The 17,597-nt window shown below is 31.9% G+C and overlaps 1 protein-coding gene across 4 annotated transcripts in view; it reads left to right on the forward strand.

Annotated features, from left to right (window-relative positions):
• Positions 1 to 17,597, forward strand: part of LOC140449771 (cardioacceleratory peptide receptor-like) — a 544,190-nt gene that overhangs the window by 408,450 nt on the left and 118,143 nt on the right. For all 4 annotated transcript variants that reach the window (XM_072543107.1, XM_072543104.1, XM_072543106.1 and 1 more), the window contains exon 3: positions 3,576 to 3,711. In XM_072543107.1, coding sequence (XP_072399208.1) covers positions 3,576 to 3,711 — 136 coding nt within the window. The remainder of the gene's footprint in view (positions 1 to 3,575; positions 3,712 to 17,597) is intronic.

Consider the following 17,597-nt stretch of genomic DNA (forward strand, 5'->3'; position numbering starts at 1 on the left):
GTTTGGAAAAAAAACACTCGCTAAGTGTTTTAAATGCAGTATTAATCCACAAATTAGTTTTTGTTACTAACCATTAGTACATCATATAACTTATTTTAAAATTCAACAAAAGTTTTTTTTTGTTAATTCAATTACAATAAAAATAATTGTGTTTTAGAATAGCTGACTTCATAAAAAAAAGTAAAGGTGAAAATTTTTTCTAAATACACACCATTGTATTGTACCATGGACAATTTTTTCTCACTAAAGGAAGCTATTTTTCATTTAAAAACAACCTACGAGTACTAAATTTCAAGTAAATACGTTTATTGGTTTTAAAGTTATTGTTGTTATTAACTAAAAGAATTTAATTTTTTTTAATTTTAACACCCTGTATCTCGAAAAGTAAATAAGTTTGACCCCTCATTAACTATATCGTTTTGTTCAATTTTTCGAGAAGTATCTACAGTCAAACGTTGTAAGTGTCATTTGGAAACACCCTGTATGTATGAAATATTAGATATTTAATAGAAAATATTAGATACTTACAATTTTGCCACAGACTGAACAGTAGATTTTTCCCATATCCATAGACAGCTCTTTATAAGGTTTAATCCAAGTTGAAGCACTGGTTGTTTTAGGCATTATAAAATCACAATCTTCCTTTTTGTTACGCACAACGAGTGTTTACGCTTTGAATATCAAAACAAAAATGATTTACAAATCTGAGCATCAAATTAGAAATGTTTAGGTACCTAATTCAATAAACTGGGAGATTTTGGAAAATCCCTAAATTAGGAACAAAACTATTAGCCGTTTACCTGCTGTTAAGATACAATAAATTGTAGATAGATTTGGGGATTAGATCATAAAATGCAAATGAGCGAACCCTTAGCGATTATCCAATAACTGAATGCCTCAGTGACCGAGACTTTCTAAGAATGTTGAGGGCTACTTAAATTGATCTTCTTTGAAATTGTAAATGTTTTGTACCTGTAGAGATTACGTACTTAGATCATTTCTTGATTAAAATGACTACAAAATTTTATACAAGAATTGAAATAAATTGGTATGTTTAAAAATTTTCAAATACAGTATAAAAATCTGAACTTTTATGCACTTTATGCAAAATTTTATAGAAATATGCTAAAATATGAAATATTTGCATAAAATATGCACAATATGCAAAATATGCAATATGCATATTTGCCGAAGTCTATTGATATGTATTGGTCGAAGGATGAGGATAAAGAAGTGCACATTATAAGAGAAAGTATGAGCAGACATAGATTTCGTTTAATCAAATATAAAGAGAAGAGAATAGTGAAGCAACCGCTACATCAGTGTTAAACTTAGTACATAGACGTCAATCTAAATGTGCTTTACCAGATCAAACCAGATTCGACAATATTGGCGACATTACAAAAAGAGACGATACTAGTGCAAGAATGTCGAATGTGCAAAAGTAATACTATTTATTATGTACAATATTTATAATTAATACAATATGTTCCTTTAATTAAAAATTGTACTGTTTTTCCTTGAAAATGAGACAAAAAATCTCGGGCGCTAATCTGGTTGTAACAAACATTTGGCAGGTAAATTCAATTTCAAAAATCTAAATCTTTTCATAGTCTGGTTAACATAGAACTGTATTTTAACGTTGAGTAAAAAAGTAAACTGCTATTCAAACAAACATTTCCGCGTAAAATGTGCAGTGCACTGAATTATATCAAAATAATTTAATGTAAATACCTCCTGTTAATATTGTAAAAAAAGATTGTAAAATGATGTTTTTAAATCAATTTAGAAATTACTTGTTTCATATTTTCATTACTAGGGCTATTTACTGTCGTACTTTTTATGCTATAGAGTAAAGTGAACCACTGGCTGTCGAGTCGAGTGTCTAGCGAGAAACCAAAACAATCGCAAATTCGTGAAATAAACTATACATTGGGTTAACAAAGTTTTTGCACTGTTTTTATGACGAATTTTACCACCAATTATACTATCTTAATTGTTTAACTTTACTAACGATCTAGGTATAATTAGGTGAGATATTTCCTGTTATAACTGTCAATATTTGAGTTTCTTGTAGCTGAAAAATAAAACCAAAATTCTCAGCCACTTCCAATTGAGATTAACAATATTATCTTCTTCTTTCTATGCCGTCCCCATTAACGGAGGTTGGCGACCACATTCTAAAAGTTTCTCTGTCTTTTGCAACGTGGAATAATTCGTCTACAGTCATGTTTGTCCAGTCTCGAATATTTCGCAGCCATGACTTCCTCTTTCTACCTATTCCCTTTTTGCCATCGACTCTATCCTGCATGATGACCTGCAGAAGACTATATTTATCATTCCCCAGTATGTGTCCAAGGTATGCAGTCTTGCGTACTTTTATTGTTCTCAACAATTTTTTGTCTCGACCCATCCTTCTCAGCGCTTCCTCATTGGTGACCCTGGCAGTGCATGGAATTTTCAACATTCTCCGTTATATCCAAAGTTCAAAGGCTTTAAACTTCTTAACTATTTGCGCTTTTAACGTCCATGTTTCTACCCCGTACAATAGTTGGGACCAGACATAACATTCAACAAACCTCAGTCTCAATGCAGTATTCAGATTTTTGTCACAGAACAATTGCTTGAATTTTAAGAACGCTGCCCTTGCCATTTCTATTCGTACCCTGATCTCTTGATCTGGATATAATTCTGTGTTGATGTAAGCTCCTAGATATTTATATTTTGTCACTCTATTTGCTGTCTACCAAGAGTTAGTTGTTCATTATTTATTGGACTCCTTGATACTATCATAAATTTGGTCTTATCTGTGTTGATGTCAAGTCCCATTTGAATGCATTCATTATTTATTGCATCTAGTAAAGTTTGTAGTTCTTCTATACTCTCAGCCATAGTTACCGTGTCATCTGCAAATCTCATGGTGTTTACGATTTCTCCACCAATCCTTATTCCCTCTTTTCTTTCCCATAAGGCTTTTCTGAATATGACCTGTGAGTACGCGTTGAAAAGCGTCGGAGACAAGACGCATCCTTGCCTGACCCCTCTCGCAATCGATATATTATTTGTTTCTATATCGTTCACCTTTACTACTGCTTTCTGGTTCCAGTATATAGCCTTAATAAACTCAATGTCTTTTTTGTCTAAATTGATGTTTTTTAATTCATCTGTTAACTTCATATGCTGCACTCGGTCAAAGACCTTCCTAAAGTCTATGAAGCATACATATGCACTCTTGTTATATTCCCGACATTTCTGCAAGAGTACCGTCAACGCAAATAATGCCTCCCTTGTACCCATGCCTCCTCTGAAGCCAAACTGCGTTTGATCTATCTGCTCCTCACATTTCTTATAAATTCAGTTTTGAACAATTTTCAAGAGAATCTTTAAAGGGTGGCACATTAGGCTTATCAATCTATAGTCGTTACATGATTTGGGATTGTTGTTTTTTGGTAGAGGTAAAAATATCGATTTAAGCCGTTCCTCGTAAACAATATTATACATTACATTAAATAAAATGTTAGATTTAAAAACAGTATAAAATAATGATTGCTATCTCAACGTACTTTTTGTTACAGGCTGAACAGTTCACAGTGCTATGGGTTCTTTTTACGATGATCGTACTAGGCAATTCCGCAGTCCTTATAGCACTCCTTGTTAGCAAAGGTCGAAAGTCTAGAATGAATTTCTTCATTAAACAATTGGCAATTGCGGGTAAGTTGTAATTATAAATAGATCAAACCTCAAACTTAAATTGTTTGATGAGTGATGAGATAATCTTAAACTATTTTTAACTGTTTATGTAATATGTACTAAGAAAAATATTTAAAGAAATTAAAGTAGGAGAAAACAAAGAAAAAAAGAACGACCACCGAATTTAAGGAGTTATATAAAATACCATTTAATTCGGTGGTTGGGACACGTATTAAGAAATATAGAGAGGAGGGTTAAAAATACTCTCCTAAAAGATAATGTAGAAGGAAAAGCCATCACCACAGAGACATTCTTGTAATATGAGGCATGTCATATCAAAATTAACAATCTCCAATTGCACAAAATAACAGTGCTGCTTGGTATGTAGAACTTTAGCAATTTTTAACGTCCAGTAATTTCGGAAAAATATCTAAATTACGAGAAAAGCAAAGCAAAGCCGTGGAAGCAATATTCAATCCAACGTTTTGTTGAAATAGATTAATAGAATATGGAATTGTGAACGAACCCAAACCAAAAAAAAATGCTAGAAACAATTTTAAATATTAATATTAAATTATCAGGACTTTTTATAAATGATGAATATCCCTTTCTTTCAGCTAGTCCTGATGGTTTAATAGGCGACTCAGGCATAGTCGAAATTAAATGTCTTTAGATCGGGTGAAGGTTCTGCTATTGACTTGTCCATATGCAAACCATCAATAACTCATATGCTTTCATGGGATGTATTACTGGAGCCATACGATAGTGATCACTACCCTATTATAATCCATAACGAAGAATGATCTACAGCTATACCTGAAGTAAAATGGAACTTGAAAAATGCTGACTGGAAGAAATTTCAAAACCACATCCAACACAACTTGCATGTCATAAACCAAAACAGTAATGTGAATGAAGAAGTAGATTTTATTACAAAACTGATAATAGATTCAGCAGATAAAAATATTGGAAAAATTAACTTCGCCAGTAAATTCTATCCAGTTCCTTGGTGGAACCAAGAATGCAAACAAGCAATTCAACAATCCAAAAAAGCGTTTTATAAATTCAAACGACAGAAAAATGAACAAAACTCTTTAGAATTCAAACGACTACGAGCTATAGCCAGATATACTATCAAAAAAGCAAGGCGCGAATCTTGGATAACATACGTTTCAACAATTGACAGTTCTACTCCAATGACAACTGCATGGAAAAAAGTAAAAAGAATATCTGGTACAAAATCACACAAGTCGATAAATCTGTTAGAGCAAAATAATGTAATATATAAATCTCAAAAGGAAATATCAAATATACTGGCATTAGGTGTTATGAAAAAAACTCAAGCGATGCATACTATTCACCAAATTTCTTAAAGAACAAAATAAATGAAGAAAAATCTACCATAGACTATGAAGACCAAAATAACAGCGAAATAAACTTTCCAATATCGATGGATGAATTAGAAACGGTAATGAAAAATTGTAAGAACTCGTGCCCTGGGCCAGATAATATACCCACTATTTTTCTAAAAAACCTCACCTACCCATCTAAAGAATACTTACTCAGCATGTTCAACTTAATTTTTTCGAAAAATGTATTTCCAAAATCCTGGAGAAATTCAATAATAATTCCTATTCCTAAACAAAGTAAATCAAGATCAGATCCAGAAACATATAGGCCAATATCTCTTACTTGTAGTATGTGCAAAATGCTAGAGAAAATAATAAATAACAGACTCATTATGGTATCTGGAATCAAAGAAACTAATTATACCAGAACAAAGCGGCTTCCGAAAGCGTCGTTCTACTGTAGACAACCTTATTGATGTAGAATCGGAAATACATGAGGCTTTCGCAATCAAAAAACACTGTATTGGAATATTTTTCGACATTAGTAAAGCCTACGATTCAGTATGGAAATATTTAATTTTGAAAACGGTCAGCGAATGGAAAATAAGAGGCAACATACTCAAATACATATCAAACTTTTAAAAAATAGACAATTTCAGGTCAGAGTAGACGGCGTATATTCCTCAACAAAAAGTCAAGAAAATGGTATACCACAGGGCTCGAACCTTAGCACTACTCTGTTTCTTGTAGCTATGAATTCTATTACCGCAAAAATTAAACATCTTGTAAAAGCTAGGCTATATCCAGATGATTTAGTTATACTTTGTAGAGGAAAGAACCTAACAACCATCCATAACCATGTCCAAAAAGCCATAAATCAAATTGAAGAATGGTCATTCACAAGTGGTCTTCAGTTCAATACCCTCAAAACCAAAGCAGTATGTTGACCGAAAAGTCACCAAATACAACCTAAGCACTTATATTTAAATGGAGAACAGCTTAAATATGTAGACGAAGTTAGATTTCTCGGTATGATCTTTGACCAAAAACTAACTTGGAAGGCACATTTAGAATATTTAAAAAAGACATGTCAGCCTGGAATAAATTTGTTACGATCACCCGCAAACAAAAAATGGGGCGCCGACTCTTCTACATTACTACATATCTACAAGGCTTTAGTACGCTCCAAACTGGACTACGGCTCAATTGTTTACAACTCTTCCAAAAAATCGTACTTAAAAACAATAGATATTATTCAAAATACAGGCCTACGAATTTCCTTAGGAGCACACTACACAAGTCCAATACAAACTCTATACTGGGAAACTGGAGAGATTCCACTCGCATTTAGAAGACAATATCTAAGTCTTTCTTATGCCGCAGCAGTATCGTCTAATCAAGATAATCCTGTTATACACAACGTATTCGCTGACCGCTTCAAAAGTTGTTTCCAAACTTCAAATCGAACTGATCACCCTTTCTATTACCGCCTACATACCTACTTGTTAACAATGGGTATCCATTTTCCAGACACCTACGATATCTCCTCAATTCAAACCCCTCCTCCTTGGACATTTCGACTTCCCTCTACTGACACCAGCTTATTGCGCCTAAACAAATCAGAAACGCCAGCAAGTCAAATTAATTAAGAATTTCTAAAAATATTAAGCAAATATGGTAGCAATTTCAAAGTTTACACCGATGCCTCCAAAAACGAAGACGAAACTGGGGCAGCAATCTACTCATCAGATTATACAGAAGCTTACAAATTACCTTCATATACAACAACGTTCTCAGCTGAACTGTATGCGATACTAAAAGCACTAGTTCTGATAGTTAACAAAAATAAAAAGAGAAATATCATTATTACAGATTCTCTCAGCTCAATAATGGCATTAAACCAACTCTACTGTAATCATCCACTACTCCTTCTCATTAAAAAGGAACTAAAACATGCAGAAAATATAAACATTAAAGTTAATTTTATATGGGTACCGTCACATACTGGAATCGAAGGAAACGAGGTTGTAGATAAAATAGCAAAAAATGCACCTACTAACCCAAACGCAGAAGAGAATACGAAAGTTTTTCACGCCGATCTGAAAGCATTCTTTAAAGAAAGGATTAATTCAATATGGCAGGATACATGGAAGAACTCCCCAACCAAGCTCTACGAAGTTGATAAGAATCATAAAAAATTCCCAAAATTTAACAATAGAAGACAACAAGTAACCTTCACTCGCCTCTAGATTGGCCATACTCGGTTAACACACGACTACCTACTAAAACGTACTGATAAACCTGTGTGTGATATGTGTAAAAGTGTCTTAACGGTAAAACATTGTTTATTGCAGTGCCCCAAGTACGATGTGCAACGCAAAATGTATAACATACCATCAACCTTAAACAGTGCTCTTGGAAAAGACAGTAATACTAAAAATATTTTCGCCTTTCTCAAAGACTGCAAGCTGATATCAAAAATCTAATATTTTACTGTGTATAGATCTAGGTTTATTTCTATTTATGTATTGCTATAGTTAATATTCTATTGTTAAGTTCTAACTCTGTATCACAATCCATACACGCTAATAACCCTGCGTGGTTGATGCGTCATATAAGGAAAAAAAAAATTAAATGTCCACATAAAGCAATAGAACTTACGACTAAAGAAGAAGCCATTGAACAAAAAAAATTAAATTTTGTCACCTAATGGACGGTCAATTGCATTTAAAAAGAACTTATTCCTATTACTATCAAGTGCAAGGATAGTTATTTATATCGAATAGAGAATGGTGTTAGTTTGCGGTATGGACCCCAAAAGGTATTTTATTCGAAAATATTGATAAAGATATAGAACTGTGGGAAAATATGCTACCAAAATTTCAAGATTTTAATTAAAATTTTTATTAGAAACACCTTCTAAAGAAACATTACACATAATTCTATATTTATATAGTTTCATTTTATCGATTTTAATGATCGCGATACTAACCAAATTCATATAATATATAATTATAATATTTTTTTATAATTTTTCATTTTCGGTAAACCTTAATCTACGTAAAAATTCAGACAGCCAGTTTTTTCGTAAAAACAGTGCCAAATAAATTTTGTATGTATAGTCGGTTCGCTATATTTACGTGGGTTTCGGATTAAAAATTTTATTGTAAGTACCCAGTTTTAATTACTGGCTTTTTGGGGAAATATCAACTGGTCAAATGAAATGAAAAATAATCCATAACTTTTTTTAATTAAATAATAATGGAAAATTTTTTATATAATTGACAGTATAATAAGGAGAATTACTTCATTAATGGAGTCTAATGTGGCTAATATAAACCTAATAATAATTTTATATTACACTTCACACAGAAAATATGGTCTATGTATATTTGTTCCATGGAGAGAATTTCTAATGAAAAATAAAAAAATTTAACTTGCTAACAAAAATGAAAATCAGTCATTATCATCAAAAATATCATAATCGTCATCATCATCACTGTCATCATCATTAATAATTGTTATTATGATTGGACTTATTTCGTTTATTTTATTTTCACGAGTCCACCAATCTTCTATTAGTTTCTCGCACTTGAATATACAGTTGCACCACACTTCTGGAGTTACAATTGAAAGTGCCTTTCGCCAAGTTTCCCGAACTGCGTCGTCGCTATAACCGTTAGGCCCAATATGGTTGTCATAATATTGTTTTGCTATTCCCCATATATATTCGATGGGATTAAACTGGCAATGATATGGTGGCAGACGTAAAACTTGATGACCGTAACTTTCAATAATCTGATCCACAAAAAGGTTTTTGGTTTTGCGTGGATATTTGCCAAGCGTAATAATTCTGATTTTAAATTATGTCGTGTAAATGGTATATGTTCCTTTGTCAACCATTCTTTAAGTTTATTAACAGTCCAAGAATTCGTTGGACTTTTGTTTAATACTTCAGAATGGTAAGGTGCATTGTCTAAAATAATTACGCTGGGCTCACTTAAACCTGGGAGAAGTTTTTCATGTAACCATTTTACAAATATTTCTGTGTTCATATTATCGTGATAGTCACTTGATTTTGATTTAGATGAAAATATTAAATCAGCACCTTCTATAAAACCCGATTTCCCTCCTGCATGTAAAATTATGTGTCGCTTCCCTTCTCCATCAGTATGTTTGATAGACTTTACGTTATCATCTTGCCATATTCTCTTGGTTGCACCCCTAGAAAATATCCATGTTTCGTCTAAATATATAAAATTTGCCCTTTCTTCTTTTAATTTAGAATATTTTCTTAGAAAGTTAATTCTTTTATGCACAACAGAACTTTTTTCACAAAGGGCTTTTCTGTTATCCTCCTTTTGAAATTTGAAACCCAAATTATGTATCACTTGCCATAGACTTGTTCTGCTAATTTCGTCAAATTTTCTATCTTTTAATTCCGAGAGAATTGTATTTAAGGTCACATGTTCCTTGTTGGCTCGCATTCGATAAATGGTATCACGAATTTCAAATTTTTTTCCATCTGGAATATCTTTCGTTTTCAATGATAGGCGAGTTTTTCGGTGATCTTCTTTCGGCCGTTCATTATTGCGATTTTGTAATACTCCTATTAGTTTGGTTTCACTAATTCCTAGAGCATCACATACGCGTTGTTGAACAGACATTACCGATTTTAAAGGACCGACATTTTCTTTTTCATCCGTAAAATACTTATGTACACTACAAATTAGACTATCTTCATCTAACACACGTCTAGGCATTTTTAAATATTTCCACCAAACATACAATGTCAACACTGGCAAAGAATCAATTCAACTGCAAAACAAATTTATACCTACCCTAATGTTATTTTAATGTATTTTAAAATATGACCATTAATGCAATTTTTACCTAATTTTCTGGAAAGTCGTTTACTGCAACTGGTTATCAATGAGTCATTAGCATAATTTTGTTAATCCGAAACCCGCATAAATATAGCGAACCGACTTTACCTTTGATACCTTGTAAATTGATTAATAGTTAATATTACTCTGGTCTGTTATTCTAATCACCCATAACACCAGTAAAGAGAAGATTGCCCACTTTAACTTTATGGTTTTATTGTGTAGCCCCAAACACGACGCTTAGAATATTACTTCATGAAAAAAGTTTGTTTTCGTAAAGACAGCAATGTTTGAGATAGAGATAGCCCACTGAAATTCGCCGTTAGGATTTTCGAGGAAGGGCCTTAAGGATTAAGGCTTAAGACGTAGATATGTTTATTGTATTGTATTGAAACATCGTTTTCTTTAATTTTTTTCAAACGATTTTAATAAACCCCTGTATATCTCAGACGTGCCTTAAATTGACTTATGCCACTTTTATTTTTACCCTCTTAAGTAATATTTATTGTCACTATAAACAAATTCTGTAAATACCATTTATACTAGGAAAAAAAGCTTATTTCTTAGTTAGATTATTTAATTATGAGATCAGATGTAGATTGAATCTAGCAAATTCATCGACAAGATGAAGAACTGCTCAGAATATATTAACGTGAAAATCGTGGAAAGTTAAACATTTTCCACAATTCCAAAACTTATGTTTACTTTACCTTCATTTCTCGTCTTTGCGAAACATTTTAAAAAATAAATTGAGAAGAAATTAAACAAAAATTTACAAATTTTAACAATCATCGATGAACTCTCCAATTAAAAGTTTCTCGGCGTTTTTTGTTAGCTCTTGACGTAATTGAGTGTTTGCCGAAGTATCCTTTAAAAACATTCATTAGAGAGGATCTTAAAAAGGCAAATTTCCTCAACAATATCCAATGTTAACTGAAGCATTGTACAAACAAAATTGAACGGAGAACTTCAAACAGAATATTCAGCGGTGAGAACTAATTTTAAACAAAACTTAACTATACTAAAAAGTGTCAGCGTGTACAATTAGTTTTGCCGCTCCTCAAAATTCATAATTATTGTTTATAAAGGTTTGATAAAAACCTTAGTTACAGTTTGCACAGATTTTTTTAAACGCTGTACAATTTTCAATGTTTCGAAGTATGTATAAAAAATATGAAATTTGATTTATGATGTCAGTTTGGTACCACAAACGATAAGCAATAAAAATAGAACTCATAAAACTAAAAGAAAGTGAATTACTATTTAAATGGGAATAAGCCACAATTAAAGGTTAAAATACGTTTATTGACGTTTCAATTTCCACTTCGGAAATCGTTCTCAAAATTTCCGAAGTGGAAATTGAAACATCAATAAACGTATTTTAACCTTTAATTGTGGCTTATTCCCATTTAAATAGTAATTAATTTAAAATGCCACAAGAAAATAGCTTCAGAACAATATAAAAAAAGTGACTTTTGAATTTGTAGCTAAAAAGTTACATTGCCAGTTTGAGGTATAGTTTGTTTCACGAAATATGGTTGAGTGCTTAATGGTTACCTGAGTTGATCCTATTGTGTATACAAGAGTCTCTCAATAAACTACCGAAGTACACAGGGTCGCACTTCAGAAAGTTTGTTATTTAATATATTTCATTGGTAGCTGTGTAATACAGGATTATAAAAATTTATTAAATTATTTCATATGGTATTTTCAGGTTGTTCAAGTGAATATACTTGATAATTGAACAATTTTTAACATGAAGAAAGTAGTTTTTTGTTCTACGTGAATAATTGTAGTATATGGATCTAAATTCAGAAAGGTACTTTCCTTCACACTTTTTACAGGCTTAGGACTGTCAGCAAAAAACTGGTGTATTTAAAGATTTTGCTCTTCCTAATCGGATATCGTTAAAAATGTACAGTAATAATAGTTCTATTTACAGTATATACATACAAACGAATATATATTGTACAAAAAAATAGATGAATTGAAAAAAAAATATAGAAAAATATATACAAGTTAATATTTACAAAAAAAATACCCAAAATAACCAAAATATATTTATGAATTCCTAAATACCTAATTCTGTTTCGCTGTCGCTATCCTCTTCAAGATTAATAACAATTGGTTTAATTATGTGATTCAAAGTAACATATGAATTTTCTACGTTCATTACATGGCGTACTGAATTTTTCCAACTTTCTGGTGAGATATCATCAACACATTTCCTTATTAATTCAACTACACTACCACTTAAAGTCGGAGAAACATTTTGTGACCTAATATTTGGCTTTAGTTGGTGCCACATATGCTCTATGGGATTAAATAAACAATAGTAGGGCGGAAGCCGTAACACTGTATGTCCCATGTCCTCGGCCAATGCGTCATAAACATATACTTTTTTAATAGAAAATGATTTTAACACTTCGAACAGTGCATATTTTAAATATCTTTCTTCAAAATATATATCGTTTTCTAACAGGTAGTTTTGAATTTCAATTTTCGTGTTATTTGCACTTGGAGACTTATGTAATTGACGACTGTGGTAAATTGCATTATCCATTACTATCACACTATTTTGAGGAAGGTTAGGTATAAGACAATTCTTAAACCATTGCTCAAAAAGCTCTGCCGTTGTATCCTCATGGTAGTCCACGCAGGAGTCTTTAATGTTCTTTGCAGAAAGCCATAAGGCATTTGGGACCCAACCATTTTCTGATCCTGCATGTAAAATTGTTATTCTTTTCCCTTTGTTTGATGGAGCTTTTGTTTGACACCTATTGGAAGAATCAGACCATCCTTTGGATGGTGTTTCATGAGTGTCAAACCATGTCTCGTCCAGATAAATTATTGGTCGATCTTTTGTACGGTACTTTCTTATGGAAGTTATATATTCAGTACGCCACTTTTGTAAACGATGGGACTCCATAAGCACTTGCCTTTTGTCAATTGTACGATATCTGAAGCCCATTTTAGACAAAATCCTCCAAAGACTAATGCGGCTACAGTTTATTTGTGTGTCATCATTAGTAAGCCGTTGGCGTTGTTTAAAAGAATCTAATGTAGGTATCCGTTGCTCTTCGTACATTGTGTAAATTTTTAGTCTTATTAAGTCCTTATTACTTTCGTCAATACATTTGGTAGAACCGGCATCCTTACGCTTCCTTCTTGACTTAATGGGATTTGATGTAATTCTTTTCACTGTGGTTAGAGGTATTTTCTTTAAATCAGATATTTCACTGGCAGCAGTATTAGCAGTAAGTCCTCTTGTAAGTAAAGAACTATATATTGTTTTTACGATTTCTCTAGCGTCAGCAGATAAATGCTTTTTCTTTGCTGGAACACTGGAAGAAGCACTATCAATGTTTTTCCACGGACGCCACATAATGCTGTTTTATAGGTATTAATAGGTATAACACTGGTAACACTTGTAACACTTTCAACTAAATGAAACAAAATGTATATTTAAAAATTTCTCATCGGTTTTATATACTTTTACATATTATACAGAATAGAGGGAACCTGTATAATTATTCCAGGAAATACTTAACGATCAACAAATTTATTGTGGTCATTAAAATATCAACCATTGATAGTGAAACTCACTGTTAAAATGTTTACAACTTTATGAAATAAAATGTATTCTAATCGTTTTTATAATTTTATACGATTTTTTAATCGTTTTTCTATTACCAGGAATTTATTATACAAACAAGATAACGACACTCCACAGTAGGTTCAATTTTACCTGAATACTTACCTGCTCAACTAATGTTGACTAAGCTGGGGTACTTGCGGTCGGGTTTTATTGCAATCATTAAGCACTCAACCATTTTTCGTGAAATAAACTATACAGCCTTTTATAGCTAAGGTGTAGGGTGGGGTAAAAATCAGATTATCAAATATTTCCTGTTTATTTAGAATAAAAAATTAACAATCAAACATGTAAAATGAAAGTATGTAAGAAGAATATATGAAATGCTACCAAAATTATTAGAACTGAACTCTGAGCAACCAAAACGTTTATACTTCATTGTGAAAAATATAAAAACAATTTTTACTTTTAGTCAAACATAGTCGTATGTCGCATTTAGTGCATGCTATAACGTGTAACAAAAATTGTGCTATGTAACAAAAATGTGGTAAGGAGTCTGGGTGACTCTATCCAGTGTAGCAAAAGGGTGAACTCTAAAATGCACCTTGATACACCAACGAACTAATATGTGGAATAACGGAAGATGGAAGGGATTAGATAGAAATAAATTATGTAAAAGAAATAAATAAAGGGTAAATATGAATTTTAAAATATAACAGAATTAAGTGTTGGCTAGCGACTATGCAGGAGAATGACCACTTGACACTCAAAGAAGGATTCGGCCAATTTGCATGCCCTACAGAGACCGTAAGATATAAGAACTAATGACAAGAAAACCACCAAGAAATAAACCAATGAAAGATAAAAGTTGCTCTAATGAATGCTTGGGCGCCAGGAAGTTAAATGTTTTCTTCCGAGATATCTTGTATTGCTGAAATGTGAAAGATAGGTACTAATGTAAATATTAAATTTTAACCACAACTTTAATAATTACCAAACTTAGGTACAAACTATTTGTAATGCTTATATACTAAACCACCACCTCTTATGTACAATTAACTTAGCTATATTTACAGTAAAATCCCTGAATATAATTATAAAACAATTTACCCCTGATATACCCCTTAATTTCAAATCGTGACAAAAGTTCTACACAATAATAATGTTTAAATAATAAATATAAATATATACTACTCACTAATAGTTTAGTTTTCGTTCAAGAATTGTTTAAGTTTTCAAGTGAAAATTCTCTGGATATGTGTGCACACGATAACCTAACAAAGAGAAATTCAAGGGAGAGTTATAACCTCATCCCTTGGTAGACAATAAATAATTAAATTAAGTTACAATGATTAATGTTTTAAAAAAAATTGAAGATATTTATTATTAAGGATATATTTTTAAATTAAAGTGGAACCAAAAGTTAAAACCTTGAAGAGGACGTAGCAAAAGTTATTTAAAATAATTGAATGATAAACAAAAATAAAAGTAAGTTCTTCCTGCCGGTTTCCGTAGGTTTCCCTTGAAGATGATCCGGTGGAGAACTAGACTCAGGTGGTAAAAGGTACACCAAACCTGGATTCCCTGTATCAGGTACTCTTAGACAAATAAGTCCAACTAAAAATTCTTCTTAATTTCCAATAAAATGAACTTGGAACTTCTTCCCCTTGTCCTAAGTAAGTATAACCCCAAAGAACTAAAAAAAAATTTCTTCCCCTGACTTGCAACTGGATTCTGGGAGTAGGCTAAAAGGAACAATTGTGTTACTTCATGTTCTTTGTACATACAAAAGGTAAGGAAAAACACAAGGGTTATCAACCTTAAAAGGCTTAATGGTTTTCGGTAAATAGTGACCTTCGAATGGTGTGACAATGTTTTTATAATGTATGGATATATTAAATAGATAATTTTAACGGAAAGCATGATCTTTATATATTATAGAATAGGAAAAAAAAGAAATATTAGCCGGTTTAAACGGTATGAAATTGAAATAAATAATTGTTTGCTTTAACACTTGAAAGGAAATAAAAATTTGAGATAGAAATAGAATCTAGTACTTATAATTTATTTAGGTATAAAACATTTTCCTTAATGAAATAAGGTGAAATATGACATGTATAAAATATATGAAATACCTATCAAAGAAGAAATTAAAATAGGTCTGAATTTAACTAACAATGGCGGATGATATGAAGGATTTTTCCTTACAATTTATTTGTAATTTTATCTTACCGGCTAGGGTGATCCAACTGAAAATATCCTCGTACAAACAACAAAATAACTCAAATAATTTCTTCTAAAACAAACAGCTCTTCGCAATAAAATAAACTTAAACTAAATTCGGGAAAAAAGGGCACTCCCAGCAGCAACTACTCTGATCGAAACGACCTTTCTTCGATCACATCCAGCTGACAAGTAACCACGTTGAGGTTCTACACGTCGTAGAATGAATGTACTTTCAGAATCTTGCCACTGGGGGCGCAGTTTAATGCCAACCTTAGAAAATAAGATTTACTGGGAGTTATTTAAATATTTAGTTTAAGAATATTTCAATATGAATTTAATTTAGAATTAAATTAAAAGATTCCAGTCACAAAAAGAAGGTAAACGATTATTTAAGTAACGGACTCGTTACAAACGATAAATCCAGATGTACAATATCTACACCTACCCTTGGTGGTATGTTTGGGCCAATGAACAAGTGAATCCTGTGTAGTGGCTTTATCTGGTCTAAGTGCAAGAGGAGATTGAATTTTATGTCTACCTCTTCTACTTTCTTTTTCTGTGCGTGATAGAGAACTTGCTATGGAAAAACGAATGGAATCTTTCACAATCGACTCTACACATCGTAAAACCCTCAACCGAATCTTGGTGTGAGATAACCTAACTTGGCTAAAGTTGGTGCTTTCAACTTTAGCCAAGAACGGATGATTTTCAAAAATAGTATACCATTTACCCGAGCCAGGTCACAGCTTCTTACCTTGTGACCGAAATTTTGAACAAATTAAAAAAAAAGAAGCATGAGAAAGTGATTTTGTATGTACCCGAAGAATAGTATTCATTTGTTGAAAGCTGTGGTAAAAAGTTCACTGTGGAGCGTGCAACACAGGACATGGTGTTTGATTTTTAAATACGCTGTGGTTAAAACGCGCCCTTTTACTTTATCGAAATATAGATTAGTTATATATGATTCTGAATCCGCTGAGAATATTTCGGTAACTGAAGCACATAATCTCTTTAACGTCATATGCTTTAAATAAAAGTTCAGGAATGATTATTAACCTAAACCTCTAGCTTATAAGGAAAAGACCACTGAAATCAGTAAAATACGATAGCATTATGCCTTTAGTGAAAAAATATGTTTCCCCTTGTTGCCAAACATTTTATGATACAATCAAACGGGCAGATGCTGATTGCCAAAAAAATAACGATTCTGATTAGAGTGTTTTAGACTGTCCCCTTTTATTTTATTTTTGATTTTCTGCATTATCACAGTGATAGTATAGTAAAATTAATTATTGTATTACGTACTTTGTTCTTAGGTTAGTTCTGGTACACCCAATAAAAAAGATTTTTTGCAAAAACACAGCATTTTTTCTATTTTTCAGACAATGTTTCTTATTTTGGTAGAAATAACCGTCTATGTACAACATTTAACATGAACTTTCAACAAAAAAACCAAAGTGAACATAAAATATATTATTAGAAAAAAATTCACATATTTTAAATATGACTAAATGACAAGTTTTTCATATTTTTTTCAAAACTATGCATTGTGCACGTGAACGGTTATTGCACCAAGCCCGTCAATTGTTTCTAAAAACGTTCCGGGGAGAAGATCAAAAGGACGATCACCAACTAGATGGTCCGACCAAATTAAGGTTTCAGCTGGAAACTCTCAGAACAGTTGAAGATAGAGACCAATGTAGAAAAATTGTTATAAATATTGAAAGAAAAGATTTCATTAGCAATTAAAAATCCAAAAACAATACATTGTTTCATTTTTATTTTTAACGTGTGGGATTTTTAGAACCAAAAAGAAGCCCCTCCATTTTTTCAAAACAAAATTTTTGCGTC

This window comes from Diabrotica undecimpunctata, chromosome 9 (assembly GCF_040954645.1).
Source record: "Diabrotica undecimpunctata isolate CICGRU chromosome 9, icDiaUnde3, whole genome shotgun sequence".
NCBI lineage: Eukaryota > Metazoa > Arthropoda > Insecta > Coleoptera > Chrysomelidae > Diabrotica > Diabrotica undecimpunctata.